Source organism: Eptesicus fuscus, chromosome 6 (genome assembly GCF_027574615.1).
Source record: "Eptesicus fuscus isolate TK198812 chromosome 6, DD_ASM_mEF_20220401, whole genome shotgun sequence".
Lineage (NCBI taxonomy): Eukaryota > Metazoa > Chordata > Mammalia > Chiroptera > Vespertilionidae > Eptesicus > Eptesicus fuscus.
Genome location: NC_072478.1, coordinates 87922119 through 87949880, shown reverse-complemented (window position 1 = coordinate 87949880; position 27762 = coordinate 87922119). Strand labels below are relative to the sequence as shown.

The 27762-nt window shown below is 40.0% G+C and overlaps 1 protein-coding gene across 2 annotated transcripts in view; it reads left to right on the top strand.

Moving 5' to 3' along the window:
- DCTN4 (dynactin subunit 4) overlaps positions 1-22718 on the top strand; it is a 34446-nt gene extending 11728 nt beyond the window's left edge. The window contains exons 4-14 of one of the 2 annotated variants that reach the window (XM_008152220.3): positions 336-379; positions 2466-2573; positions 4209-4229; positions 4998-5071; positions 6440-6552; positions 6852-6961; positions 9261-9334; positions 13040-13094; positions 14341-14448; positions 16487-16584; positions 20120-22718. In XM_008152220.3, the coding sequence (XP_008150442.2) occupies positions 336-379; positions 2466-2573; positions 4209-4229; positions 4998-5071; positions 6440-6552; positions 6852-6961; positions 9261-9334; positions 13040-13094; positions 14341-14448; positions 16487-16584; positions 20120-20333 (1019 nt within the window). In that variant the 3' untranslated portion in view covers positions 20334-22718. The remainder of the gene's footprint in view (positions 1-335; positions 380-2465; positions 2574-4208; positions 4230-4997; positions 5072-6439; positions 6553-6851; positions 6962-9260; positions 9335-13039; positions 13095-14340; positions 14449-16486; positions 16585-20119) is intronic. The other variant, XM_008152221.3, reaches the window with a different exon arrangement.
- The last annotated feature ends 5044 nt before the right edge of the window (positions 22719-27762 follow it).

Genomic DNA, 27762 nt, shown 5'->3' with positions numbered 1-27762 from the left:
TTGTGACTTAGGGCAAGTTATATAACTTTCTGAGCCTCAATTTCCTCATTTGTAAAATAAGGCTAATAATAAGAGTCCCACTTCACAACATTATTATGAGAATAAAATGTGCCTGGCTATACATAGGTTAGCTGTGGTGGTGGTCATTATCACCATTATTATATTTAAAGAAAAAATTTTATTCTGAGCATTCTGGTCTATATCATTTCTAGGACTCGTTCTTGGAAGTTCTGTGATTTTATGTTTTTTAAGTTTTATTTTGTGGCCTGCAGAATGACCTATTTTTGTGAAAATAAAATTATAAAATTCTTGTTTAATCTTCCTTTATTTTGCAGCTAGTGGTGGTTGGCAGGAACCTGAAAATCCTCACACTCAACGGGTAAGTAAAGGGTCATTAGAGAGAGGATGAAATAAGGAAAGATGGAGAGAAAGACTCAGGATCTTCCATTTTATCAGTGGATATGGCCTATGCTTTGAAGCCCACGACATGTATTTTGGTGTCTATTACACATAGAAAGTGCTTCTCATTGTAAGACATTAAATCACAATGGCAGTTTTTCCCCATTAAGTTAACAGAACATTTTAGGTATAGTTTTAGTTCTGTACGCGAGTGCGAATTGTACAAAGGAAACAATATGCTTTTGTTTTTCACATAACCCACCAACCAAGTTGAATTTCCATTTTTTCTCAAATACTCTTGGAAATATCATCAACATATAGACATCTCAGTTCCTAGAAACACCACAAATTTAAAAGATGCCCTTTGATTCAATAATGGTTGCTTATAGAATCATGACTGGAACATCCTTTAACAGTTCATACAGAATTTATCTCTATAGTATACATTAGAGCTGATTTTTTTTGCCCCTGGAACTAGAATGTGAAAAAGATAATGAAATACTATTGAAATGAAGTATGTACAAACTGTAGTTTAAACACAAGTTATAATTACTCACTTACGACATTAGCAGAAATTAGAAATACTGAAAATATCCTGGATGATGGTGTGGGGAATTGGACCTTTTTACATATACTTTGTAAGTTTAAATTAGTACAAATTTCTTGAGCTCTCAGCAGTATCTACTTTCTGGACTCTGACCTATAGAAGTATTTACACTTATGCACAAAAATATATATTCATTCATCATACATTCATCGAGCACTTACTGTGTGCCAGGGACTGTCCTGAACAATAAGGATACATGGTTTTTACCCTCATAGAGCTTAAGTCTAATGGAAAAACAAAATCAATCAAATAATCCTCAGGTACAGGAAAAACTAAGTAATATGAAGAAGAGAAATTGTGCCATGTGGACATTTATTAGGGGGAATTTCAACTAGTTAGGTCTATATCTGAGGATGTTTCTAAGATTTGAGGACAGCAGGCACAGAAGGGAAAGAATTGAAGGCAGGGGAACAGCATATGCAAGGAGTTTATAAGTGGAAGAAGCAAAGCAGGTTGTAGACAAAGTGAGTGTGATGAGTGGAGCTTAGCATCGAGCGACTGGAGAGAAGTACTTGCTGTCAGACCATGTAGACCGAGGTAAGGAGTCTAAAAAGCCTTTGAAGGTTTTAAGCTAAGACTTGCCAGGATCAGGTTAGTGTTTCTAAAACATAATTGCTACTGAAGTGAGAGGACAAGTGTAGGTACCAGAAGACCGTTAGGTCCTATCACAGGAAATGGTTAAATACCTAATAGGACATCTGTCCTGTGTAATAAGATGCAGCTTTTAAAAAGAATGAGGCAGATGTATTTGTACTGGATGGGAAGTTTATGATACTTACAGTGGAAAAGAATATTATAAGTTTTTTTCTTACATGAAAAATAAAAAGACGTGTATTTGTTTTATACATATAAAAGCTGTATGTCTGTACACGAGTTTTTTCCATGTCATACCTGTGCCTGTAAATGTGTAAGAAAGCTATCTAAACTCTGATAATGGATACCTCTGGTGAGGGCAGTGTAGATTTGGGCACAAGAGATAAAAGAGAAGTTTCACGTATTTTTTTTATACATTGTTTAAATTTTTCCCAATTAACATAACATTGTTTTTATTATTAAAATATATTTGAAAAATGAAAATGTGGGATGCAGTGGAGGAGAAAATAGAGTATGAAATGGCACGTTCTTAGAAATAGATGGTCCTGTGGGCATGCAGAAAAAATAGGAGCATTTGTGAGAGGAAATAAGTAATGAAGTAAAAGAACAGTGAAGAGAGAGCATGACATTTCCAAGCCTTTTCATTGCCCATTTCTTCCTGTTGTTCACCTTGAGGGTTCCATTTCAATTCCGAAATAGATCATGTAATGAAGATAAATTCTCTTTGAAGAAAAGGGCAAACCTGCCACCTTAATAATTTGTTTTCTCTGTTTATTATGTGTCTAGCTAGTATAGTTGATTAATTTCGTATGTTTCCTGTTAGCTTTTTCATGAAACAAAATACTGAGTCATTGATTTGTTACAGATGAACAAACTGATTGAATATTACCAGCAGCTTGCTCAGAAAGAGAAGGTTGAACGAGATCGCAAGAAACTGGCACGACGTAGAAACTATATGCCTTTGGCTTTTTCGGTGAGCACTTAGCACAAAAAGGAGATTGCAGTTCATTGATCAAGACCTCTGTGACATGAGAACTGTGACTTTTTCAGAAAGTGGCCATTGTCCCTAGATTCCTGAAGGATGGGTTACAGAAAGGTTCCTCAAATTATAGGTGTTTAAGTCCAGCAGCTATGCTTTTACCACATCATTAGTTCTCTGAGTTTTAAGGACATTTGTGTTTCTCCATCACTCCCCTTTCTCTTCTGATTATTCTCCAAAGAGGCTAGTGTTTAATTCTATAGGCACCACAAAACTGTAACAACTTTGGGATATTACAGAAACTCGGAAGTGGTAGATTTTATTCATATTACCACATAGGCCACCTTTGACATCCTCAGAGTGGTGGTTTTCTGGCTCTAGTTGTAATTTGGGGGGCACCTTCCCATATTTCTCCAGTATAAAAAAAACACTGAGTTGCCGAAACCAGTTTGGCTCAGTGGATAGAGCGTCGGCCTGTGGACTGAAAGGTCCCAGGTTCAATTCTGGTCAGGGCATGTACCTTGGTTGCGGGCACATCCCCAGTGGAGGGTTGTGCAGGAGGTGGCTGATCTATGTTTCTCTCTCATCGATGTTTCTAACACTCTATCTCTCTTCCTTCCTCTCTGTAAAAAATCAATAAAATATATTTTTTAAAAAAAAAAAAAAAACACTGAGTTTTACACAGTGTATTTGTGTGGTTAAATAGATAGTAATATATGCAAGTGTAGTTTTTGATAGGAAGTATTTATGGAAGTCATTTTTACTAGTTTTCATGCTACCCATCAGAAGGAAGAGATTAAGATTTGGAGATTTTATTATTGTCTCCAAGTTTTATTTGCTGTCACAGAACAATTTATTTTCTGTGTGTTTGCTTGGAGCCACGCAGGTTGGCATTTAATAAATACCATTTGTTGAATGGCAATGAATGATGTGTCAAGCACGGTGCTAGGCACTTTACACATATTATTTTATTAAATCGTCATAATAATCTTGTGGAATAGATAGCATATCCTCATTTTACAGTGAGAAAATGTGATCTGTATAGGTTAAATAACTTGTCATATTGCTTCTGCATGAGAATTACTTAAGCTGTCGAAACCCTACAAATTGGTAAGGTCTATATAAAAATATCTAGAATTTAATAAAGCATTAAAACTCACAAGGCAGTCCTAGCTGGTTTGACTCAATAGATAGAGCATTGGCCTGCAGACTAAAGGGTCCCAGGTTCGATTCTGGTCAAGGGCACGTACCTCAGTTGCATGCTCAATCTCTAGTAGGGGCTGTGCAGGAGACAGCTGATTGATGATGTTCCTCTCTCATCAATGTTTCTATCTCTCCTTCTCCCTTCCTCTCTGTCTAAAAAAAAAAAAAAAAATCAATAAAAATAAAAAATAACTCACAAGGCATTTACATTTGCCAAAGACTTAATGAAATCTTAATGAGTTTTTCTGCATAGTCCAGTGGTACATACAGCATATGCACTAGTGTATTTAGGAGAGGGATTTGAATTAAATGCATCATTCTTCCAACTTTCCCATATAACCTGCCTGCTGTATGAGTTTGCTTCTATCTTATGCTGCATTTTTTTTTTATCTTCGTTGCAACCTGCTGCTATTTTGGGGCCTACAGCAACACACTATTCATGTAGTGGTAAGTTCTCTTTTATAATTCTTGCTAGCCCTGAAGAAGTTAGTAGATGATCACTGGTGTTCCAAGAAGACATTCCACATAGCTCTGGTCTAAACCATAGTTTAGATATTTAAATTATTTTTAAAAATTACATTTTGTTCAGTTTTACTGTGTTAATTTTTTTTCAGTCTCCATGTTGGTACTTTAATCATTATTTTAAGAACTAAAAGCCCAGTGCATGAAATTTGTGCACACTGGGCGGAGGGGGTCCCTCAGCCCAGCCTGCGCCCTCTTGCAGTCCAGGAGCTCTCAGGGGATGTCTGACTGATGGCTTAGGCCCGCTCCCTGGGGAGTGGGCCTAAGCCTTCAGTCGGACATCCTTAGTGCTGCCGCAGAGGCAGAAGAGGCTCCTGCCACCGTTGCTGCACTCACCAGCCGTGAGTCCGGCTTCTGGCTGAGCGGCGCTCCCCCTGTGGGAGCGCACTGACCACCAGGGGCCAGCTCCTGTGTTGACCATCTGCCCCCAGGTGGTCAGTGCGCATCATAGTGACCGGTCATTCTACTGTTTGGTCTATTTGCATATTAGTCTTTTATTATATAGGATAAGATGATGTGGGGGCTACAAATTTATCTCTTTAAAAGATGCTTTCAAATTAGTTTCTTTTTGTTTGCTTGGTTTTTGCTTATTTCCCTGAGCTTCTCATGCTGTCCCACCCAAAATTTTTTTCTTTTGATAAATAGAATGTTTAAAGGTGGAACTTCTAATAGGAATTTCTGAACTCTGTTTAGGACAAATATGGACTTGGAACCAGGCTTCAGCGACCACGAGCTGGTGCAACCATCAGTACCCTGGCTGGACTTTCGTAAGTTTGGACATTAAGTGCCTTTATGGAGAAAAAGCAGGTATCAAAATGAATATTGAAGGAATGTGATTTTTAAATAAATAAATAACAGTTGCCAATGGTGAAGAAGATTCTCATACTTAGAAGAGACCTAAACAGAAAGAATCCTACCTAATAAAAGAGTAATATGCAAATTGACCCTAACTCTGCTACACCCACAAGTCACGCCCACAAGCCAATCAGGAGCAAATATGCAAATAAACCCAACCAAGATGGCTACAGCCACAGAGAGCAGGAAGGAGGCTTGGGTTTCCCCGGTAACAAAGGAAGCCAAGCTTTCTGCCTGCCCTTGCTGGCCTAAGCCTCCACTCAGGGCTACAAAGTTTCAGTTATAGAAGGTAAAGAAATCCAAACAGAAATGGTGGCAGCCACTGAGCTGGAAAGAGCAGGAGGCAAGGGTTGCCCCGGCAACGTAGGAAGCAAAGCTTCTGCAGCCCTGGCTGGCCTAGGCCTCCTCTCCAGGCTACAAAATTTCAATTGTAGAAGATACATAAATCCCAGATACCAGGGCCTCTGCTTGGGTCGCCAGGGGGTGTGGCTGCCCTGCAAACCACCACAGGCCCTTCACCCAGGCCGCCCCACACCCCAAGGGAACCCCCACCCTGATCCGGCATACCCTTCAGGGCAAACCAGCTGGCCCCCACCCATGCACCAGGCCTCTATCCTATCTAATAAAAGAGTAATATGCAGATTGACCATTACTCCAACACACAAGATGGCTGCCCCCATGTAGTCAAAAATCCTGCCCCCATGTGGACACAAGATAGACGGCACAAGATGGCCAGCAGGGGAGGGCAGTTGGGGGCAATCAAGCCTGCAGGGGAGGGCAGTTAGGGGTGACCAGGCCAGCAGAGGAGGGAAGTTGGGGGTGACCGGGCCTGAAGGGAAGGGCAGTTGGGTGGGATCCAGGCCTGCAGGGGAGACCAGTTGGGGGGACCAGGCCTAAAGGGGAGGGCCGTTAGGGGTGACCAGGCCTAAAGGAGAGGGCAGTTAGGGGCAAACACGCTGGCAGGGGAGCAGTTAGGCATCAATCAGACTGGCAGGGGAGTGGTTAGGGGGTGATCAGGCTGGCAGGCAGAAGCGGTTAGGGGCAATCAGGAAGGCAGGCAGGCGAGCAGTTGGGAGCCAGCAGTCCTGGGTTGTGAGAGGGGTCCCAGATTGGAGAGGGTGCAGGCTGGCCTGAGGGACAAACCCCCCCTCCCCCGTGCATGAATTTCGTGCACTGGGCCTCTAGTATTCTATAATAGAGGAATACTTCAATTTTTGATATCATAGAATTTGAAGATAATCAGGTGGACCCTTGAGAAATTACTACTTTTCCTCTTTTAGCCTTAAAGAAGGAGAGGACCAGAAAGAGATAAAGATTGAGCCAGCTCAAGCTGTAGATGAAGTGGAACCTCTACCTGAAGACTATTATACAAGACCAGTCAATTTAACAGAGGGTAATTTTATACATGATTCTACTTGGTTTATATTTTACAACTAATTCTACTTTTGTTACTCTTATGCCTTGTGATTTGAGAATTTTTAATAGCATAGTTGTTAGAAGTAAAATGAATCGTATAAAATAAGGTAAATATAATAGAAATAAACATTTGAACTTTAAAATGTCCCATTCCTATATGGTAGTTTTTTGAAGAACACTACTCACAAAAGCAGTGTTGTTTTATGTAATTATTTTGTATAAGTCTGATATTGAGCAAGTCACTAAACTGAGGCTGGTTTCTGCCTTTCATGCTAGTAACCACCCTTCAGCAGCGCCTCTTACAGCCTGACTTCCAGCCAGTCTGTGCTTCTCAGCTCTATCCTCGTCACAAACATCTTCTGATCAAACGGTCCCTGCGCTGCCGGGTAAGTAGAGTTGCCATTTGTATTGGGGAAAAACAAAAATAAAGTCAACGTGATTGGTGTCTGGCCAACATAAAAATCTCTGGAAGGTAGTAAATATAGAGAATGTATAGGTGTCCAGGCACATTTTAAATACTTTCAACATAAATTCAATCCTTACAACTCTGTGAGGTGTAGGTACTATTGTTACCCTTGTTTTACAGATGTGGAACCTGAGGTATCAGAAGGTTAAGTTCATAGTACTAACCCCTAAAAGATTAGTGAAAGAATATTTAGCTATTAGGTTAGTAGAGTGGAAACAAAGAGGACTGATAAAAAATAATCAATTTAAAATAAAGTAAGAAAGAAGAAAAATCCAGGCTCTGGGAATCTATAGAAGAAGCAACAGAGTTTCTTCAATAAATAAGTTGTAAAAGAAAAAAAAAAAAACAACACAGAAAGGAAACCTTTTATATCAGTCCTATCCAACAGAACTCCCTTTGATGATGAAAATGTTCTGTATCACACAGTCCAGCATGGTTGCCACTAGTCACATGTGGCTACTGAGCACTTGAAATGTGACATTGCAACTGAGGAAGTGAATCTTTCATCTTAAATTCATTTAAATAGCCACATGTGAATAGTGGCTGCTGTTACCAAATAACACAGCATGAAATCAGAAGAGACCTAAGAGGCATATCAAACACATTGTGTAGACTTTATCTAATTCCTGATTTAAACAACAGGAAAAAAAGAACGGGACCAGAGAAGGAAGGAGAAGAATGAGGAAGGAAAGAAAATTTATGAAACCTTTGGGGAAATTTAAACACTGTATTTTTTTATGCTATTAAAAGAATTCATTTTTTAGGTATAATAATAGTATTTTTATCCTCACCTGAGGATATATTTATTGATTTGATAGAGAGAGGAATGGGGGTATCATTTTGATAACCTCCTCTTCAGAGAAAACCCATAATGAAATGAAAAGAGACCATAGACTGAGAAAAGTAATTGGAAAGGTATATAATTAAAGGATTAGTATCCAGAATATGTAAAGAACTTTAGCAAATCAGTAAGGAAAAGGTATCTTAGTATAAAAATAACCAGTAGATACTAACATACAAGTCATGGCAGAGGAAATCCCAAAACCCAATAAATAGGAAAGATGCTCAGACTTACACAGTAATCAGAGAAATGTACATTGAAACTACGTGAGATACCATTTCATAGATTACCAGGTTGGCAGAAGTTAGCAGGTTGGCAGTATCTCTCAAAATAACAAATGCACATACCCATTGATCCACTTTTAAGACAGTATTCTACATAAATATTTACACATGTGGAAAATGATTGATGTATACGAATACTTATTGCAGCATTATTTGTAGAAGCAAAATCATAGAAACATCAATTTGGGTATAGTTAAAGAAGTAATAGGACTCGTTACAGTAGGATACAGAGGCACCTCTGTGTGTGCTGGTATGGAATTCCAAGACAGATTGAGTGGGGGGCAGGGGAAATCAAAGGGTAGAAGAATGGTCCATTTATATTATTGTGAAAAAGAAAGTTTATGTATTTGTATACTTTTATATGCATAGGCTATCTGTGAAAAAACATATAAGAAACTGGTTGGCTCAGGGGAGAGGCACAAGGGGAAAGGTAATGGGTATCTTTTTAGTGTACCTTTTTTATATTGTTAAAACAATTTTTTTAACCAGGTGCATGTAGTATCCATTCAAGATATAAGTAAATAATTGTTACTGTATTTTAAAGCATGATATCTGGAATCATACTACTTGCATTTAAATCCCAGCTCCAATTCTTACTGGCTCTGTGAAGTTGCACAGATTATGTATTCTTCCTGTCCCCCATTTTCATCATCTATGAAATGGGGACAATAATACACCTACCTCATAAGTTGATGTGATGTTTAAATCTACTGAAATCAAGAATGTGTACCTTCTAGGCTAGTAGAGAGGAAATAAAAAGGACTAAAAAATAATATAAAAGAAAACAAGAAAGAAGAAAAATCTACATTGTTTAGCACATATAGTAAGTACTCAGTATGTTAGTTTTATTATTTCAGTAGTTTGCATTGCAAAAGTATAATTTTTGATAGTGTGGTTGCTATATCCAGAAGTTCAAAACATCTTTTGTATATTTTGGTTATCTGTAGCACACACTATTTCAAAACATGGTTTTGCAGCAAAATACTAGTAAAACAAAACTCTAGTAAATGCTATCCTTCTAAACTTAGTAGCTCCCTCGATCAGCAGAATGTGTTCTTGTTTTCCTCTGATAAATATATTTTTTACTTTTTTAGAAATGTGAACACAATTTGAGCAAGCCAGAATTTAATCCAACATCTATCAAATTTAAAATCCAGCTGGTTGCTGTGTGAGTATTTTGGGATGGGTATTTTTGGTTACTGTTTTTTGGTGTGTGGATTTTTTTTTTTCCTTAAAAAAGAAAAACTACATCAAAACAGTCTTGTTCTGTTCCTGTTTATGTTTTGAATTATACACCATGAAATTTAAGGCAAATCTATAGACAGAATCCAGGGTGTGTTTGTATTAGTGACACAGTGATAGTGTAGTCTGGGGCATTGTGGTAGGTGAATTGTCGGGTAGAGAGTCACTCGTCATTCATTACAAATTACAAAGTACCAAAGTTTGGAAATGATCTTTTAAAAATTAAAGTAAAAAATAATAATAAAGTATAGTAGATTGAAGAGTACCCTGTAACAATGTTCATTTTATTTAACTGTGTTCCAGTAATGCTTCACTGAATGTGATAAAAGTGATTTAAGTTAGTGTTAACTCACTAGGACTTGTTAGTAGAAGGGAATTTTTATGTATGAAAATTACTTGTCAAACAAGAATATTTTGATAGCCGAAACCGGTTTGGCTCAGTGGATAGAGCATCGGCCTGCTGACTCAAGGGTCCCAGGTTCGATTCCAGTCAAGGGCATGTACCTTGGTTGCGGGCACATCCCCAGTAGGGGTGTGCAAGAGGCAGCTGATCGATGTTTCTCTCTCATCGATGTTTCTAACTCTCTATCCCTCTCTCTTCCTCTCTGTAAAAAATCAATAGAATATATTTTAAAAAAATATTTTGATAAATGAAAAAAATATTTTCTTGACTTTAGGGTGAGAGAGTCTGTCCTAAGTAACGCAGGAAACTCAGAAGCCACTAAGGAAAAAATAGACAGCTTTGACCTTAGCAAAAAACAATAACATGAATTGTAAAAACAAAATTGACAACAACAAAGTCCTGAGACAGTAGAACAGAAAAGAGTATTTGCCACCCTAACCGGTTTGGCTCTGGATAGAGCATCGGCCAGCAGACTGAAGGGTCTCAGGTTCAATTCTGGTCAAGGGCATGTATCTTGGTTGTGGTGAGCTCAATCCCCAGTAGGGGGCGCACAGGAGGCAGCTGATCGATGTTTCGCTCTCATCGATGTTTCTCTCTACAAATGTTTATTCCTCTCTGTAAAATCAATAAAATATATGTTTTAAAAATTAAAAAAAAAAGAAAAGAGTATTTGCCATTCTTGACAAATAAGTTTAATTTAATACTGTGGACTGCAGAATTCCTCACAAATTTGGAAAGGATTTGAACAGGCAGCTCACAAAAGAGGAATTCCAATGGCCAATAAATACCAAATGGAAAGATGCTGAGACTTGTTAGAAAATATTTAAAAAAATAAGAAGCATCTGGCGCTTCTGAGAATTTGGGTGAATATTTTCTTACATTGATGGCAGGTTGGTGATTTGCTAGTCTTTTTTGGAGAATGGTCTGGAATATCAAGACAAAATTACATAGACTTTTTAACCTAGCAGTACCATCTCAGGAATCTATTCTGTAGAAACAAAAGTACCAATATCTAAGGATACATTTATAAGGATGTATATTGTAACATTTTAATGAAAAAAGCTTGAAATAATTTCAATGTCAAGCTGATTAACCACTATCAAAGAAATAGTTGATTAAATTGATATACACTAGTGCTGTAGAATATTATGCAGCAATTAAAAAGTCAGTGCCAGTCAAAAGGTTGAGAAATGCTGATCTGGTGAGTTAGGAGGAAGGCACTACAAGGGCTTTGTATGGGTTCTGTTACTTACTCTGTTTGTCTAAACTTATTTCCCTTGTCTCTGAAATGGGAATACCAATCCTGCCTCCCTCTAAGGCAGTGGTTCTCAACCTTTCTAATGCCGCGACCCTTTAATACAGTTCCTCATGTTGTGGTGACCCCAACCATAAAATTATTTTCGTTGCTACTTCATAACTGTAATTTTGCTACTCTTAATGAATCATAATGTAAATATCTGTGTTTTCCGATGGTCTTAGGCTCTACAGCAGTGGTTCTCAACCTGTGGGTCATGACCCACAGGTTGAGAACCGCTAGCAGGGTTGCCTAAGACCATTTATAAATCGCCATAAAATATGTTCTATTTTCCTAACTATTATTTAATACATGACTGGTTAGCAAAGAAGAAAACTATAAAAATGGTATATGTGAAGTCTTGTACGCACATCTTTCTTAATTAAGAATTACACACATTACAGAAATCCTGAATGGCAGGGTGTACCTAGCATTAATTTCTTAAGCTTGCTTTGAGCAAAAATGCTTTTTTTCTGACATCATGGCAGTATTTGCCTGGGAATCTTAATAAATGTACTCTGGCCACACCACACGTCACACCTGCTAAATCCAAATCCTTGATAATGGGGCCCTTGAATTTGTATTAAGTTACTCAGAGAGACCTGATGACCAACATGGAAAATATCTAGTCTGAAGTTAAAATACCTAATTACCTCTATTTTAAGGTTCACTTCCCCATAACCCCCCCCCCCCCCCCAAACACACTCTTTTAGTGTCTGCAATAGATTTTGTCTTAATACTAGAGGCCCGGTGCATGACATTCTTGCACTGGGGGGGGGGGGTCCCTCAGCCCGGCCTGTGCCCTCTCGCAGTCCAGGACCCTCGGGGGATGTCTGCCTGCTGGCTTAGGCCCGCTCCCCACAGACAGAGGCGAGAGAGGTTCCTGCCACTGCTGCTGCGCTCACCAGCCGTGAGCCCGGCTTCTGGCTGAGTGGTGCTCCCCCTGTGGGAGTGCACTGACCACCAGGGGGCAGCTCCTGTGTTGAGCGTCTGCCCCCTGGTGGTCAGTGCACGTCATAGCGACCGGTGATTCCACCGTTCGGTCAATTTGCATATTAGCCTTTTATTGTATAGAATATGTACAATTACTAACATTTATGAGTACTTTGTTCCAGGCACTTTTGCATACATTATTTAATGTATTCTTCACAATAACCTCAAGACATAGATACTATTGTCCTTCTCATTTTAAAATTGAGAAAACAAAGCAAAAGAGGTAAATACCTTGCCCTGGTCTTTACAAAGAAATACTTTGGTATATAAATATTGAACTGGGATTTGAACCTGGACAGTTTGAGTCCAGAATAAACACATATGAGTACAATTTTGTGGTCTTATTTTGAAAGGCAGCATAAGATAGTGGGTAAGAGCAAGGACCCTGGAGCTGGACTGCTTGGGTTTGAATCCTGGCCACTTAACCAGCAAGTTACTTCTTTTCCCAAGTCTAGCGGCTTCATCTTTATAATGGGGGTAATAATAATGCCTAGCTCATGCAGTTGCAGTGAAGGGTACAGGAGTTCATATTTGAAAAGTACTTAAAACATTGTCTGGCACATAGTAAGTACTATATAAAAGTGTGTGTTAGTGTTTTTATACTCCTGCAATATGGTATTCAATCATTCTTGGCTCCTATAATTAGCTTTTAGATTTATAGAAATGAACTAATAAAATCTCAAAAATATATATCTTCCATGATACCCACACAACTATTGGCTGTAAAGTAGAAAGGTACATAAGATTTTAGAAAGAACTCATTACCAATTTGGTCTAATGTCTTAGGTTCTTACTATAGTGAAGATATGATTCTCTAAAATTCTTTTCATTTGACATGTCCTAATTAACATGAAGAAATCATATCTGCTGCACTATCTTAAAAAAAAAGTAATTTTATGAGACTCCAGTGACTATTAATGCATTTTTTTATTCATTCACAGCAATTACATCCCAGAAGTGAGAATCATGTCGATTCCCAATCTTCGCTACATGAAGGTTAGTACTTTGATTTATTAACAGGAAAAGAAAGAATTCCTTGGTTGAAAATGTGTGCATGTATGGGTGGGTGGCTGTGTATATTTGGCATGGACACAGTGAGCAAGGGATAAAAGAGAAGAAAGTTTGGAATAATAAAGGGATTGAGATTTTAAAGTTCTTTAGCTGGGATTCTTAACAATAGCATCTATGAATGTATGCAGAAGGATCAGCGTGCACATACAGAGAGATGGAAACGGGAGGGGAAAGAAAGACGTTGGACCCCACAGACATCTTTAGCTCTTTTCCATCATCTCATGTGTGCGCATGCAGCAGATAACAGGAAGCATCTAGATTTCGATTTCTTCTTTACCACAGCCCCTCTCTGCTTTGAGGTCTTTATCTATGCCCTTTCCTCCCCGCTACACCCCATTATGAATTGTAGAACATTCTGCAGCAGCCTCTTTACTTTTTTCTAATATATTTTTATCGATTTCAGAGAGGAAAGGGAGAGGGAGAGAGAGATAGAAACATCAGTGATGAGACAATCATTGATTGGCTGCCTCCTGCACGCCCCCTACTGGGGATCGAGCCTCAACCCCAGCATGTGCCCTTGGCTGGAATCGAACCTGGGACCCTTCAGTCCACAGGCCAACGCTCTATCCACTGAGCCAAACTAGCTAGGGCTGCGGCAGCCTCTTTAATTCTTTCCTTTCATGGTGCCCATGAAGACATTTATAAAGTCCCTGTTCATTTTAAACTTTTTTTGCTAATCTCAAAGTACACAAGGACAACCTATGGTTCAAAAAATCTTAAACATCTTACAGTCTTGATGTGCCATTTTTTTCTATTATTATATCTGATGAGCCTGTGGCTCCCATATTTTATTTATGAGGGCTTCCTTCCTTTTAGTCCTTAAATGGAGGACTGGATGTAACAAAAATTATAAACTTTAAATAATCACTTAGATTATATACATTTCTTAGAATTTTTGGATCTAGTAACTTGCCCTTTCTATGGGATCTGTCCCATTTCCTCAGTGAAATAGCAACTCTAGAGAGTATATGGCCTAACATAAAAATAATAGAGTAGGAATGAGTGAGCACTTGGAGAATGCAGTGATGGAGAGGTATGGGTGGGTGTTATTTCTCAGGACTGATTGGGGAAGACAGTTGATGATTTTGTGAAATATTTGGTATAGCAGCTAAGAAAGTGGACCTAGGTGGCAATAGTGGAACATGTCTGAGATGCGTTTCCTATTTCACAGGAGAGCCAAGTTCTCCTGACTCTTACGAATCCAGTGGAGAACCTCACCCATGTGACACTGCTGGAGTGCGATGAAGGGGACCCTGATAATATCAACAGCACTGCTAAGGTGGGAGCATTTTGCTTTGTTCTGACCCTAATTTTTCCTGGAGTGACCTCATTTGACCTGGCTTAAAGGACTCTGTACTGTCTCATTTCTATATCCAAGTAGTCATCAGTTCTTTTGATTCTACCTCCGAAGGTTTCACTTTCTCTGCAGACACACTGCCACTGCCCTGTTTAAAAGATTCATCTTTTCTTACCTGGACTGTAGTAATTTCCTAACTGACCTCACTGTTTTCAGTCCACCCCCGCCCCCATTCCAATCCACCTTCTGTCTTGTCACCAGGGTGATCTTTCTAAAATCTGATTTTGATCACGACATGCTGATTACTTGCTATTCCTCTGACTCTGAGATGAAATTCAAATTCCTTGACATAGCAGAAGAGCTCCTTAATGTCCTCACCTCTCTCTGTTCTTCAGATGATTTTCCGCTAGATCCCCAAATCTAGCATTCTCCAAATCATACATATTTATGGTTGAGATCCAGGCAGATCCCATGGCTTGTGAACTTTCACACTGGAGAACTGCATATGTGGTTTGTTTTATCTAGAATGCCTCTCCTGTCCCCACTCCCCTGGCATACATGCCCACACCACTCTTTCAGTGTAATGAATGCTTATTCTGCAAGACTCATAGGAAATAGCATCTCCTTTAAAAGCTGGTATACCTCCTCTAGATGCGTTCTGCTTATATAGAGGATGCATAGCACTAACTAAATATTAAAATAGGTGATTTTGACTCTCAGTGTTAGATGAATAAATGAAATGTGGCCTTTCTCTATTTTGCTATTTGGTGATTCATCTAGTACTTGGTATTTTAGATCAAGACCTTTCTCTATAGACCATCTATTACTGACTCATAATTCAGCGTGATATTTATTAATAGAGATTGGTAGAAAGGATACCTCTGTCTGTAATTAGCTGTTATTCAAATAATACTTCTTAGTAGAGAATGTCTTTATCCTATCCCTTTTTTTCTTCCTGTGCTTTATGTATGAGGGCTTTCTTCCTTTTAGTTCTTTTTTTTTTAATTACTTTATTGATTAAGGTATCACATATTTGTCATCAACCCCCACCCCCATTCCCTTCCCAAACCCCCCCACACGCATGCCCCCCTCCCCCTGTTGTCCGTGATCACTGGTTAGGCTCATATGCAAGCACACAAGTCCTTTGGTTGATCTATTTCCCTTGTCCCCACCCTCCCCTACCTTCCCTCTGAGGTCTGACAGTCTGATTAATGCTGTTCTTGTTCTTCAGTCTATGTTATTCATCTTTCCCCCTAGATGAGTGCATTACTTCCAAAGAGAGATGACTCACCTCTCTCCTTGTTTCTTTTTATTTTTGTTAAATAACACTAAGCTGTTCCAATAATGGTAGAAACAGAAATAACTGCCTATGCATATACCCAGCTGGTGAATTTGCTGTATTTCTTTCTCTTTACACCCCTCAGCCACATTTGTATCCATAATTAGAAATGTAGTTGACGTTATCTGTTAACCTCTGACATAGCAAAGTTTAAGCCTAGTTACAACAGAAGGATAAGTCTGAAGAATGCTTGTTTTCCATGACCATAAACATCCCCATTTCAGAAAATACTATGTTTCAACCAGTGTTTCTCCTTTATGTGTTTCTTTAAAAAAAAAGAAAAAAAAAAAGATGAACTATTTCAGATATACCACAAAGTTTGAAGACTAATGTAGCAAAAATCCATGTACTTCCATCCCCTTAAGAAATAGAATATTAAAGACACAATTGAAACCTCTACACCCTGCCCACTTGAATTTCCCAATGCAGCCACAATGAAGTAAACACTCCCTTGACTTTATCATTCCCTTAAACTTTTTTGTCCTTATATTTTTACTGGAAATGTCTGTTTTTTAAACAGTGATTTTAAACTTCATGTAAGTGCTATCATACTATGTTTCTTGAGTCTTGCTAATTATTTCTAAATGTCTGCATCACTGTAATACTTTGCTGTATTCTGTTGAATGAATGTCCTACGACACAGATTCCTTCTAAGGAAGGCCTCTCTCTCTTGTTTTCCAGGTGGTGGTGCCGCCCAAAGAGCTGGTGCTGGCCGGCAAGGACGCAGCCGCTGAGTACGACGAGCTGGCAGAGCCCCAGGACTTTCAGGATGATCCCGAGTGAGTGATCTTTCTCTGACACCCCCTCCCCCCCACATTGGCTGATACAGGAGGCCCACTTAGAGATCCTACATATTTTATCCGCATTTTAAAAAACAAGTTTTCCTTCTTATAAAAATAATTACTATAGAAATTTTGAAAATACATATAAATCATGAAGAAGAAAATAAAATCTAACCACCAGAGATAAGCATCATTAACATTTTGGTGTTTGTCCTTTCATCATTGGTATCATTCTGTAAGCATGTTGTTTTAACCTTTGTTTTTTTCACATAAATACATTTTCCCATGTTAAAAACATTTCAGGTGCATGATGTATAATGGTTGTGGACAGAATACAGGTTGCTAACAGAATACACTACTATCCCTATAGATCTATCACTGGATTTGTCCACCCCTACCCTCACTCTCTTAGAGTAATTAATTTACTCTCTCAGACCTAATAACAGAAAAGGGAAAGACCAAACCTTTTCCTGAATGGGGAAATGCATCATCAGCATCCAGTCTGAAGACAGAAATCACATCAGTTATTTGAACAGAGAGGATTTAATATAAAGAATTGTTAACTGGGTAACTTCAAAGGTTAAAAAAAACTCTGAAGTATCCCAGAGATGGCAATTTTATGAAAGAGCTACCACCCCAGGACTGAGGGAACACAGGGAAATGGTTAAAATTGTTAAAATGTAGAAACTTGAAGGAGGACCCCTGTGGAGCAGAAATTCAGACCTGTGGGGCGGTGAGAGGGTTCACGCTTTACAGGAGCTGGCATCTTGGTGGCAGCAGAGGCCTGCACGATGTGGCTGGTTATGCAAGAGATGGAAAACTGTAGCTGGCTCTGGCCACTTTCTGGGTGAAGGAGCGTTGCTGGAGTGATGCCCATGGGAACCACACACAAACAGCAAGCTCCCAGGGAGGAGCAAGCCCCTCCTTCCTGCAGGCTCTAGGCTCCCTTTGAAGTCCCCCTAACGGGAACCTGACAGGAAGCCAGCTTACAGAGCAGAAATGTGATTAGCAGAGTCCTGGGTCACAAACCAAGATGTAGAAGGTGGGCCTGGAGCTGAGAAGCAGTAGATTAATAGACTGGCACAGGGAACATTTAAGGTTTTGTAACAGAATAATCAAAAGCTCCCTCAGCAAGATATTGGAAAGAAGAAAGAACACAGGATGGGTTGGAAAAATAAAGTGAGAGCAAAGGTAAGATTAGTACAGTGATTATGGATTAAGTTGAGAAAGCACCAGGGCAGGTGGTTTGTTTTGTTTTATTGTTCTGTAGAGTCCTGGGCTCCACCCCAGAGATTCTTTTCAACAGGTTTAGGGGGACACCAGACATCTGAAATTTTTTTTAAGCTTCCCAGATGGCAATGCTTGCCTGGGGGATTAAGGATAGAAAGACAGACATTTTCCTTTTTCTATTTTTAACTGAATTTAAAAAAATGAATCTGATACAAATCAAAAGTTTATTAACTACAATACGAAATGCGTTCTCTCTAATCTTTTGCTTTATGTGGGTCCTTAAGTTACATTCATTATGTATATAAATTTGTAAAGCCAGTGCAAATTATAGATCATCTGAGGTATTAAATTCCAATCAGAGTAATTACATGACAGATTGACAAAATTGAATTTATTATATTTCACATTACTATTCTTTATAGGACTTTTAGATATCTGGAATTTAAAGTTATGCAATTTTCTTTAAATATATAAATGTTTAATTCCAATAACTTTTCTGAGAGTGACTGAGTATCATTTGGGCAGTAGCTCAAATTCTGTTTATTACTTTTTGAAGTTGTTATTTTTTTAAAATATATTTTTATTGATTTCAGAGAGGAAGTGAGAGGGAGAGAGAGATAGAAACATCAATGATGAGAGAGAATCATTGATTGGCTGCCTCCTGCATGCCCACTACTGGGGATTGAGCCAGCAACCTGGGCATGTGCCCTAAACTGGAATCAAACCCAGGACGCTTCAGTCCGTAGGCCAGTGCTCTATCCACTGAGCCAAACCAGCTAGGGCTGAAGCTAAGTTACTAAACCAAAAACTTCAAGTGCATGTCAGAGAAAACTGAAATGGAAACGTAAACTAGAGAGAAATTTTCTATTCTAAAAATTCCTAATTTATAGAAGTTATTTACAAAAACACTGATTTATGGTGTTCTAGAAATTTCTTTAACTCTGAGTTATGGTCACTGTTTATTCTATAGAAATATTACTACACTAGAGGCCCGGTGCACGAATTTTGTGAACGAGGGTGTGTGTGTCCCTCAGCCCATCCTGCACCCTCTCCAATCTTGGACATCCCTCTCACAATCCAGGATTGCTGGCTCCCAACTGCTTGCCTGCCTGATTGCCCCCTAACCACTCCCCTGCCAGCCTGATTGATGCCTAACTGCTCCCCTGCTGGCCTGGTCACCCCTAACTGCCCTCCCCTGCAGGCCTGGTCTCCCTCCCCCCCCCAACTGCCCTCCCCTGCAGGCCTTTTGCCCCCCCCCCCCAAGTGCCCTCCCCTGCTGGCCTGGTCACCCCCAACTGCCCTTCCCCTGCAGGCATTGCCCCCCCCCCCAACTGCCCTTCCCTGCCGGCCTGGTCACCCTTAACTGCCCTCCCCTGCCAGCCTGGTCACCTCTAACTGTCCACCCCTGCAGGCCTGGTCGCCCCCAACTGCCCTCCCCTGCTGGCCCGATCACCCCCAACTGCCCTCCCCTGCCGGCCTTGTCCTCTCCCTAACTGCCCTCCCCTGCAGGCCTGGTTCCCCCCACACACAACTGCCCTCCCCTGCTGGCCTGGTCACCCCTAACTGCCCTCCCCTGCTGGCCTTGTCCCCCCGCTAACTGCCCTCCCCTGCAGGCCTGATCGCCCACAACTGCCCTCCCCTGCTGGCCATCTTGTGTCTACATGGGAGCAGCCATCTTTGACCACATGGGGGTGACCATCATGTATGTTGGAGTGATGGTCAATTTGCATATTACCTCTTTATTAGATAGTATCTGTACAAAGATGAACGTAAAAAAGGGGTTTTCGAAGCACCCTTGTTTATAATAGGAACTTTGACAACAACCTCAGTGTATGACAATCATGGTAATATAGAATAGAATACTAGGGAACTACTAAGGAGAATGGAGAAGATCTTTATGTACCAATATGGAAAAGTGTTTCTGATAAACAGTGAAAAAAAAAAAGCAAGTTGTAGAATAATGTGTCCCTTTTGTGTTGGTTAAAAAAGCAGAAAACTATAAATACAGAAAAATATCTGGTAGGTTAAAAACCAAAGTGTTTGCAGTTTTTCCCTCATGCAGAAGGAAATAATAAGGGGAAAGGCTTTTACTTTCTACCATTTGAATTTGATTATATTTTACTTTTGTAACACTTAAAAAATAAGGAGATCAACTTTTTGCTGAAGAAACTCTTCATTGCTGATAACATGCTGGTGGTTCTATCTTGTCATCAGATTTCGTGTTGGCCATAAAATGACTGTAAGTCTTAGTGGCTTGGCTGACTTGTGACCTGCCTAACGCTGTGCTTATTTCCTTCCATAGCATTATAGCCTTCAGAAAGGCCAACAAAGTGGGCATTTTCATCAAAGTGACCCCACAACGTGAGGAGGGCGAAGTGACCGTGTGCTTTAAGATGAAGCATGATTTTAAAAACCTGGCAGCGCCCATCCGCCCCATCGAGGAAAGTGACCAGGGCACAGAAGTCATCTGGCTCACTCAGCATGTGGAACTCAGCTTGGGCCCACTTCTTCCTTAAAGGTTTCACTGGTGGGCAGAGCCCAAAGGACAGTGTCACCACAAATCCACGTTAGAACATGGAAGCCGCTGCTTCATTAGCCCTTGTTTATAACAATGTACCCACACACTACTGAATCCTGTCCTAGGAGGGCGGGGCATAGGCAAGGCATTAGGAACACAGGGCAACTGCTGTTCCTCTCACTTCTGTTAACACCAGAAATCTGTGTCTCCCTCACTGAACCCTGCACGTTGAATACAACAGCATAGCTCCATCTGAGGAAAAGGGATGGCTGTTCCTCAGAGTGGCATTAGATTTACCACTTGAGAAACTCAGACATACTATCTCCTGGTCTGACCTCACACAGGATCGTAATCTCACAAATGAACTGAAAATGATAACTGAAAGGTAGGCCTGTTGGCCACGATCCGGCGTTGGTCTCAATGTACCAACTGCTTTCTGCATTCCATTAGATATAACCTAGCTGTCTAAACAGCTTCACTTGCCATCATGGCTACCATCGTGCCATAGATTTCCCTTTGACAGAAAAATGGAATTGTCACATTACTTTTAGTTCTGTGATGATTGGAAATTCTTAAGGCACTCTCATTTGCTCTCTTAGTGAATATAGGATACTTATTTATTGGTTGCTCTTAAAAAATTTTCCCAGTAGAATATGGAACTTTTTTTTTTTTTTAAGAATTTGAGAAGAAGGCTCTTACATGTCATATCAAGGGGTTGGCAAATTCCATTCACTTTAAATTTTGCTACAATACCCGGGGATTAGTGCTTCCACAGGGAGGCAGTCTTTATATGTCTTACTCCCTACCCCTTCTCTGCTCTGCCTCTTTAACTCAATAGATTGTTCTGAATATTTGGGACCTGGAAAGAGTCCAAAGAAAACTTGGTGGACAAGTTCACTTCTGGAATGCACAAAATATCTTAAAGGTTAAATTGTAAGCATGATCTGAACTAATGTTCTTTCCATTGATTTCAAGGGGAGATTAACAGTTATAATCTCTTGAATCCCAAACTGGATATTAAGAAAGAACCTTTCCCCTTCCTGAGTTTGACTTTTATCACATGGTGTGTCAAATAAGACCATTTTGATTGTAAAATAGCTCAGCAAGCAGCCCAGAACACTTGCCTAACAGCACACATTCTGTTTCCATTCTGTATCCTGGAGTTGGGTTGTTAACCTGAATTTCTGTGATGTTTTCTACAGTGAAACTTGAGACAGTAGACCACGAGCTGTACCACATTTTCTGTAAATGCATTGTTAGCAAATGGCCAGCAGACTTTTGGTAAAAAGAGAAAATTTCTGTTTACCTTGGTTTTGTTTTTAAGTTCAAGCCTTTAGTTTAGAAGAAAAGGTTCAGATATATAGAAATCTACAATATAGACAAGACCAAGTATCTTGCCAGCTCCCTGGAAGATAACTATATTTAGGAAACCTTTGAAAGACACTAAGTGGTACTCTTAAGATCAAGCCAATTTTATGAAACAATATTCCACAGAGTAATATTCTAGTATATGCTACCGTGTAAGAAAAAATCCTCATCCCTAATATTATGACAATAATAATTAAGGTTTAGCCTCTTAAGAGTTGGGGCAGGTGTTGTATAATAGCAAATGTGCAAACTAGAAATAGTTTAATTTGTTGTGACCCCCACAGAGTGTCAAATTAATTTGTATTTCACTACCTGCTGGAGCCTACTGTGAAGCCACTGCTCCCATTTGCCAGCGGAGAAAGAGAATCAAAGTAGACAATAGCTTTCTTAGTTTACACATGTGCATAGACTACACACAGTTGTATGTTGTACATTTATGGCAATAGCTGGTATTTATTCCCAAAAGAAATAAGGTTGAAGTAATGGGTCTCATCACCCCCCGTGACACAGAAACACAAAAACACTTTTGATCATAGAATTTGTTTTTTTTCATAAGCCAAATGAAATTACAGAAGAACAGAGCCATTGATTTGTTTCCTCAAAATAGTTTTCAGTGCAAGCTGGTATTCTGTGTGTGAGTAGAAATGGTTCTCCACCTGCAGCTGGTGAATTCAGAATTATTCTTGTTGCTTTTGTATATTAGATTAGATTTTTAATGCACAGTCAGTGTGCACCACTGCAGGTGAATTAGATGTCATTAGCACTAGAGACTATACTTTTGGAAACTTAAGGCAAAATTAATTTGGATTTGTGATTTGATTAGCCCACCAACGTTTTCTTTTGTCCAAAATGCTTGTAGGCGTAATGAGCTAAATGTCATGCATATTTGTGAAGAAACATCCTTTCTGGTCCCTTTTGGGAATGAGGGGCACTCCTTGATCTTTATGAATGGCAGGTTCCTGTTTTGCCTTATTGCTTAACGTAATGTAGTGAAATAAAGCAGACAAAGCTTGGATGTCTTTGGTTTGGTTTCATGAAGACTGGAGCAGCATGGATCAGTCAGAAGATGGGTGGAGTCCAGAGAGTTAGTATGAGAGTCAGTAGGATATGCTTCCATCGTCCATTTCTTTACGTGAACTAAGCCGAAACCTCAGATCAAGTTGGTTCAGTGTGACGTTGTATGGGTAGATGTTACTTGAGCTCCTTATAAACACATTCAGAACCATTATATAAATGTTAGGTTGCTGGTTTCCACCAGGTTCTATCCTTGGTCATTGCTCCCAAAGATATCCTTTCAAGTATACAAAATGGCCCAACCGCAACCAGTAGCCACTCAACCCCCTTCATCTGTTGTGCCCTCCCCCGTATTTCCTTGTGAGGCTTTTTCCCTCACTACCGTATTGAATGATGTAAACTGCCCTCCCCGCTAAATACATTTCCTATTCCCCTCTGTGGCCCCACCCCCATAGCATTAAGCACCATCCCATTAACTGTGTACTCTGTTTATTTTCTGAGTACTCATACTAGAATATACCCTCCACAGTGCAGGGATTTTTTTTTTTAATTACTGTATCTGTGAAGCCTAGAACAATGCCTGACAAATAGTAGGCACCCACTATTTGTTGAGTAATACTGTCATCCTTTTCTTATTTATATAGCTGTTGATCTTTTATCTTTTTTTCATCTACATATGTCTCTGTCATAAGCCAAATATCTTACTTGCCTTGAGCTTTCTTGTTCTGGTGTTTTCTCTATGAATACTCTTCCCTCTCATTGCACCTCCAAAATTACTTTCCTCCTCCCATCTCTCCCTTGCTTCCATCTAGGTGTGATCTTAATCTGTAGCACCTCTTCCTTGTATGATGGGGTATTGTATGTGTGTAGCTCCTTTGCTGGATTGCAAACTCCTTCAGGGCCAAATCCAGGCCCCTTTGTCATCTGTTTCTCATGTATTCCATTCAAAGGGCACCCTGGAGCAAACTCAAAAACTCAGAGCTAGCCAGGCCAGCATGGCTCAGTGGTTGAGCATCGAACTATGAACCAGGAGGTCACAGTTTGATTTCTGGTGAGGGCACATGCCCAGGTTGCGGGCTGAATCCCCAGTGTGGAGTGGGCAGAAGGCAGCCGATCAATGATACTTTCTCATCATTGATGTTTCTATCTCTCCCTCTCCCTTCCTCTCTGAAATCATTAAAAATATATTTAAAAATATTTCTGCTTGCCGAAACCGGTTTGGCTCAGTAGATAGAGCGTCGGCCTGCGGACTGAGGGGTCCCAGGTTCGATTCCGGTCAGGGGCATGTGCCTTGGTTGCGGGCGCATCCCCAGTGGGGGGTGTGCGGGAGGCAGCTGATCGATGTTTCTCTCTCATCGATGTTTCTGACTCTCTGTCCCTCTCCCTTCCTCTCTGTAAAAAATCAATAAAATATATTTTAAAATATTTCTGCTTAAAAAACAAAACAAAACTCAGAGCTAAGTCATTTGCTCAATTGTAATATAGTTTTCCCTTCTTCAGAATTTCAGTTACTTGCAGTCAACTATGGTCCAAAAATATTAAATGGAAAATTCCAGATAGAAGCAATTCATAAATTTTAAATTGCATGCCATTCTGAATAGCATGATAAAACCTCATGCTGTTTCCCACCTGGGACATGAATAATCCCTTTGTCTAACCGTGCTGTACACACCCATTAGTCACTTAGCTGTCTTGGTTATCAGATCCAATACTGGTTTTGCAGTACTTGTGTTCAAGTCACCCTTATTTTATTTCATAGTGGCCCCTAAGATGCTGGCAATTGGGATATGCCAAGGAGACACCATAAATTGCTTCCTCGATGTGAAGAGGAATGTATGTATAGGAAAAATAGTATATATAGTACTGTAATGGTCTCAGGCATCCACTGGGGGTCTTGGAAGGTATCCCACACAGATAAGAGGGCACTCCTGTACTTCTCCTCATTTTCTTAGGGTCAGAGGCATCTGTAGTGAAATATAGTTCGCTTTAGATGTGAGACACATAAGATAATGACTAAGTGTTAAGTAAAATGGAACATTAAATAATATGGAATCAAACAGTGAGAAAGTTGTTTCCTCTCATGTCTACCCAGCCCCCATTCTTCTGGTTAAATCAAGGAAAGTCCAGCTAGTGTGGCTCATTGGATTGAGCATCATCCCATGCACCAAGGGGTCGCTGGTTCAATTCCCAGTCAGAGCACCTGTTTGGGTTGCAGTTCAATCCCTAGGATGGGGCATGCAGGAGGTGGCCAATCAATGTTTCTCATCCATGTTTCTTTCTCCCTCTCCCTTTCTCTCTAAAATCAATAAAAACATACTTTTAAAAAATCAAGGAAAAAGAATCACTCTTACATTTGGCACATCTAACACTTGTGTTTTTAAACAGGCCTCTGGCTCAGAGCCTTTGGCAGACAACAGGAGCTACTTACTAAAAACTGTTTATTTTCCCTGTACTTGTTTTTAAGACTACATCTAAACATGATACTAGCCCGGTTGGCATGGCTCAGTGGTTGAGCATCAAACTATGAACCAGGAGGTCACGGTTCAATTCCCAGTCAGGGCACATGCCTGGGTTGTGGGCTTAATACCCTGTGTGTGGTGTGCAGGAAGCGGCCAATCAATGATTCCCTCCCATCATTGATGTTTCTATATCTCCCTCTCCCTTCCTCTCTGAAATCAATAAATATATTTAAAAAAAAACAAACATGATACTAATTTTCCATTTACAGAAGTGATCAAATTTTCCTTTTAAAATAAAAGTGGAGTCCAGCCTGTGTGGCTCAGTGGTTGAGTGTTGCTATGAACCAGGAGGTCATGGTTTGATTCCCAGTTGGGTCATGTGCCCTGGTTGCGGGCTCGACCTCCAGTAGGGGGCGTGCAGGCGGCAGCCAACCGATGATTCTCATCATTGATGTTTCTCTCTCTCCCTCTCCCTTCCTCTCTGAAATCAATTAAAATATATTTTAAAAGTAAATAAAATAAAAGTGGAACTCAGGAGTTCCACTTCGGCCTATAATGCAGACACCTTGAAAACAAAAGGTCGATACATGGCAAAATCATACATTTTATTGGAGTTGTGGCAGAGCAGTCAAATACCCTGAATTTCAAGGAGGGACAGATCCTCCAAAGAGATCAGACATAGAGTGGCTCACCTGTAGCAGAGCATGGGAGGAAGAAGTGTTGAATGCATATGAGCAGGTAAGAGGAAATCAACAACAACAAAAAAGAATTGTTAAAGGCCAACTCTGGGCTAACATGGCATTTTAAAACCCCAGAGAGCTTCAGACGCTAAGGAAGCTTGCATGCATTCTCAAGCTCTTCCCAACACCTTCACCGGGTGTTCACAAGAAAGACCCGCGGGGACGGGGTGGTGCTGGAGCTTTCAGAGCCTCCCTTGGTTTGGAGGCATGCAGGAGGGACCTGCTGCCACTTTAGGAAAGACATGAAAGCTTGCCTCCCCCCTTATACCCTTCCCCCATAAGGAGCATAAAGGTCTAAGTCACGGGCTGAAACAGAAATCCTGTCTCCATTGCTGCTGGAACAAGGTAAGAAAAAACTCAACTTTGAGAGGGACAGTCCTGACTGAGCCCCAGGATTCTATACCAATTCCATTAAAGGTCTCCTACCACTCACTACAGGAAGGGCCAGCTGCAAATACAAGTCAGGGTGTGGTTGCCACAGAGAGGAGGGGCAGAAATACTAAGAAAAGACCTGTTCCAGAGACCTGGCCACAAGGGACCTATTTAAGACTGAGGCTGAATTAGAACAAAGAACCCCTGACCTCTCCACCACTAACCACCTAGGAAGCAGCTAGTAACAAACATTAGCTACTGGGGGTGAGCAAATGCACAGACTTAACCACATGGTGCAGGTATGCAGGACAGCTGAAAGCTAAGGATGAAATATCAACACTTAAGAAAAGTTCTTCAATTCTAACCTAAAGCACAAAATAATGCTGGAGGATATGAAAGCTGTGGTACACTGAAGGCAACCATAGCAACAACAAAACCCAAACCCAGCTCAATTCCTGACTAAATTGACCAAACCCACACAATTAGCCTGACAGAAGAAGAGGCTTGTCCATTTCCAAGCATTACTACTCTTTACCCAGTCTCTAGTGTTCTATAAGCACTGACTGGCAATCAAGAAAATAAATGAGATACACATAGAAAAACCAAGCCATTTTTCATCGACAGTCAAAACCATATACAGAAGTTGGAACTATCAAATGAAGACTTAAACTCTCATTAACATGTTGAAGAATCAGTTGAAAATATGGATAATATGTATGAACAGATTTCAGCAAAGAAGTAGAAACTGTAAGACAAATTGAAATAAAAAATATAGGATCAGACAGGAAGAATATCTTCTATGGGCTCATCCGTAGACTTGTCATAGCTGAAGAATAACCAGGAAACTTGGAGATAGGTCAATAGAAATTATCCAAACTGATCCCCACCCCCAAAGGGTGAAACAACAAAATATTCCAGATCTATGGGACAATCTCAAATTGTCTAATATGTATAATTGGCGTTCCAGATGGAGAAGAAACGGCAGGAGAATATTTGAACAAATGACATCTAAGAATTTTCAAAATATGATGAAAGACAAACCACAGATCAAGAAGCTCAGATAAACCCAAGTGCTTTCTCATACAGGAAAATATATATTTACCATATGATCAAATAATCTCACTACTAGGTACTTACAACAACCTGTATATGAATGTTTTTAATGGCTTTATTTATATTCATGGAAATCTGGAACAATTCAAATGTCCATCAACTGGCAAATGGAATTTTTTAACCCACCTGGTATAACCATACAACGGAATTCTCAGAAATAAAAAGGAACAAATTATTGATATATCTAAAAATATTGATGAATCTCAAATACAACATCCTAAGAAATAGAAGTTAGACCCAAAAAGGCTATATAAGATTCCATTTATAATATTTTGGAATAGGCAAAACTATACGGACAGAACACAGACCAGTGACTACCACTGACAGTGTATGTGGGAAGTGGATTGATTTGGGCACAAGG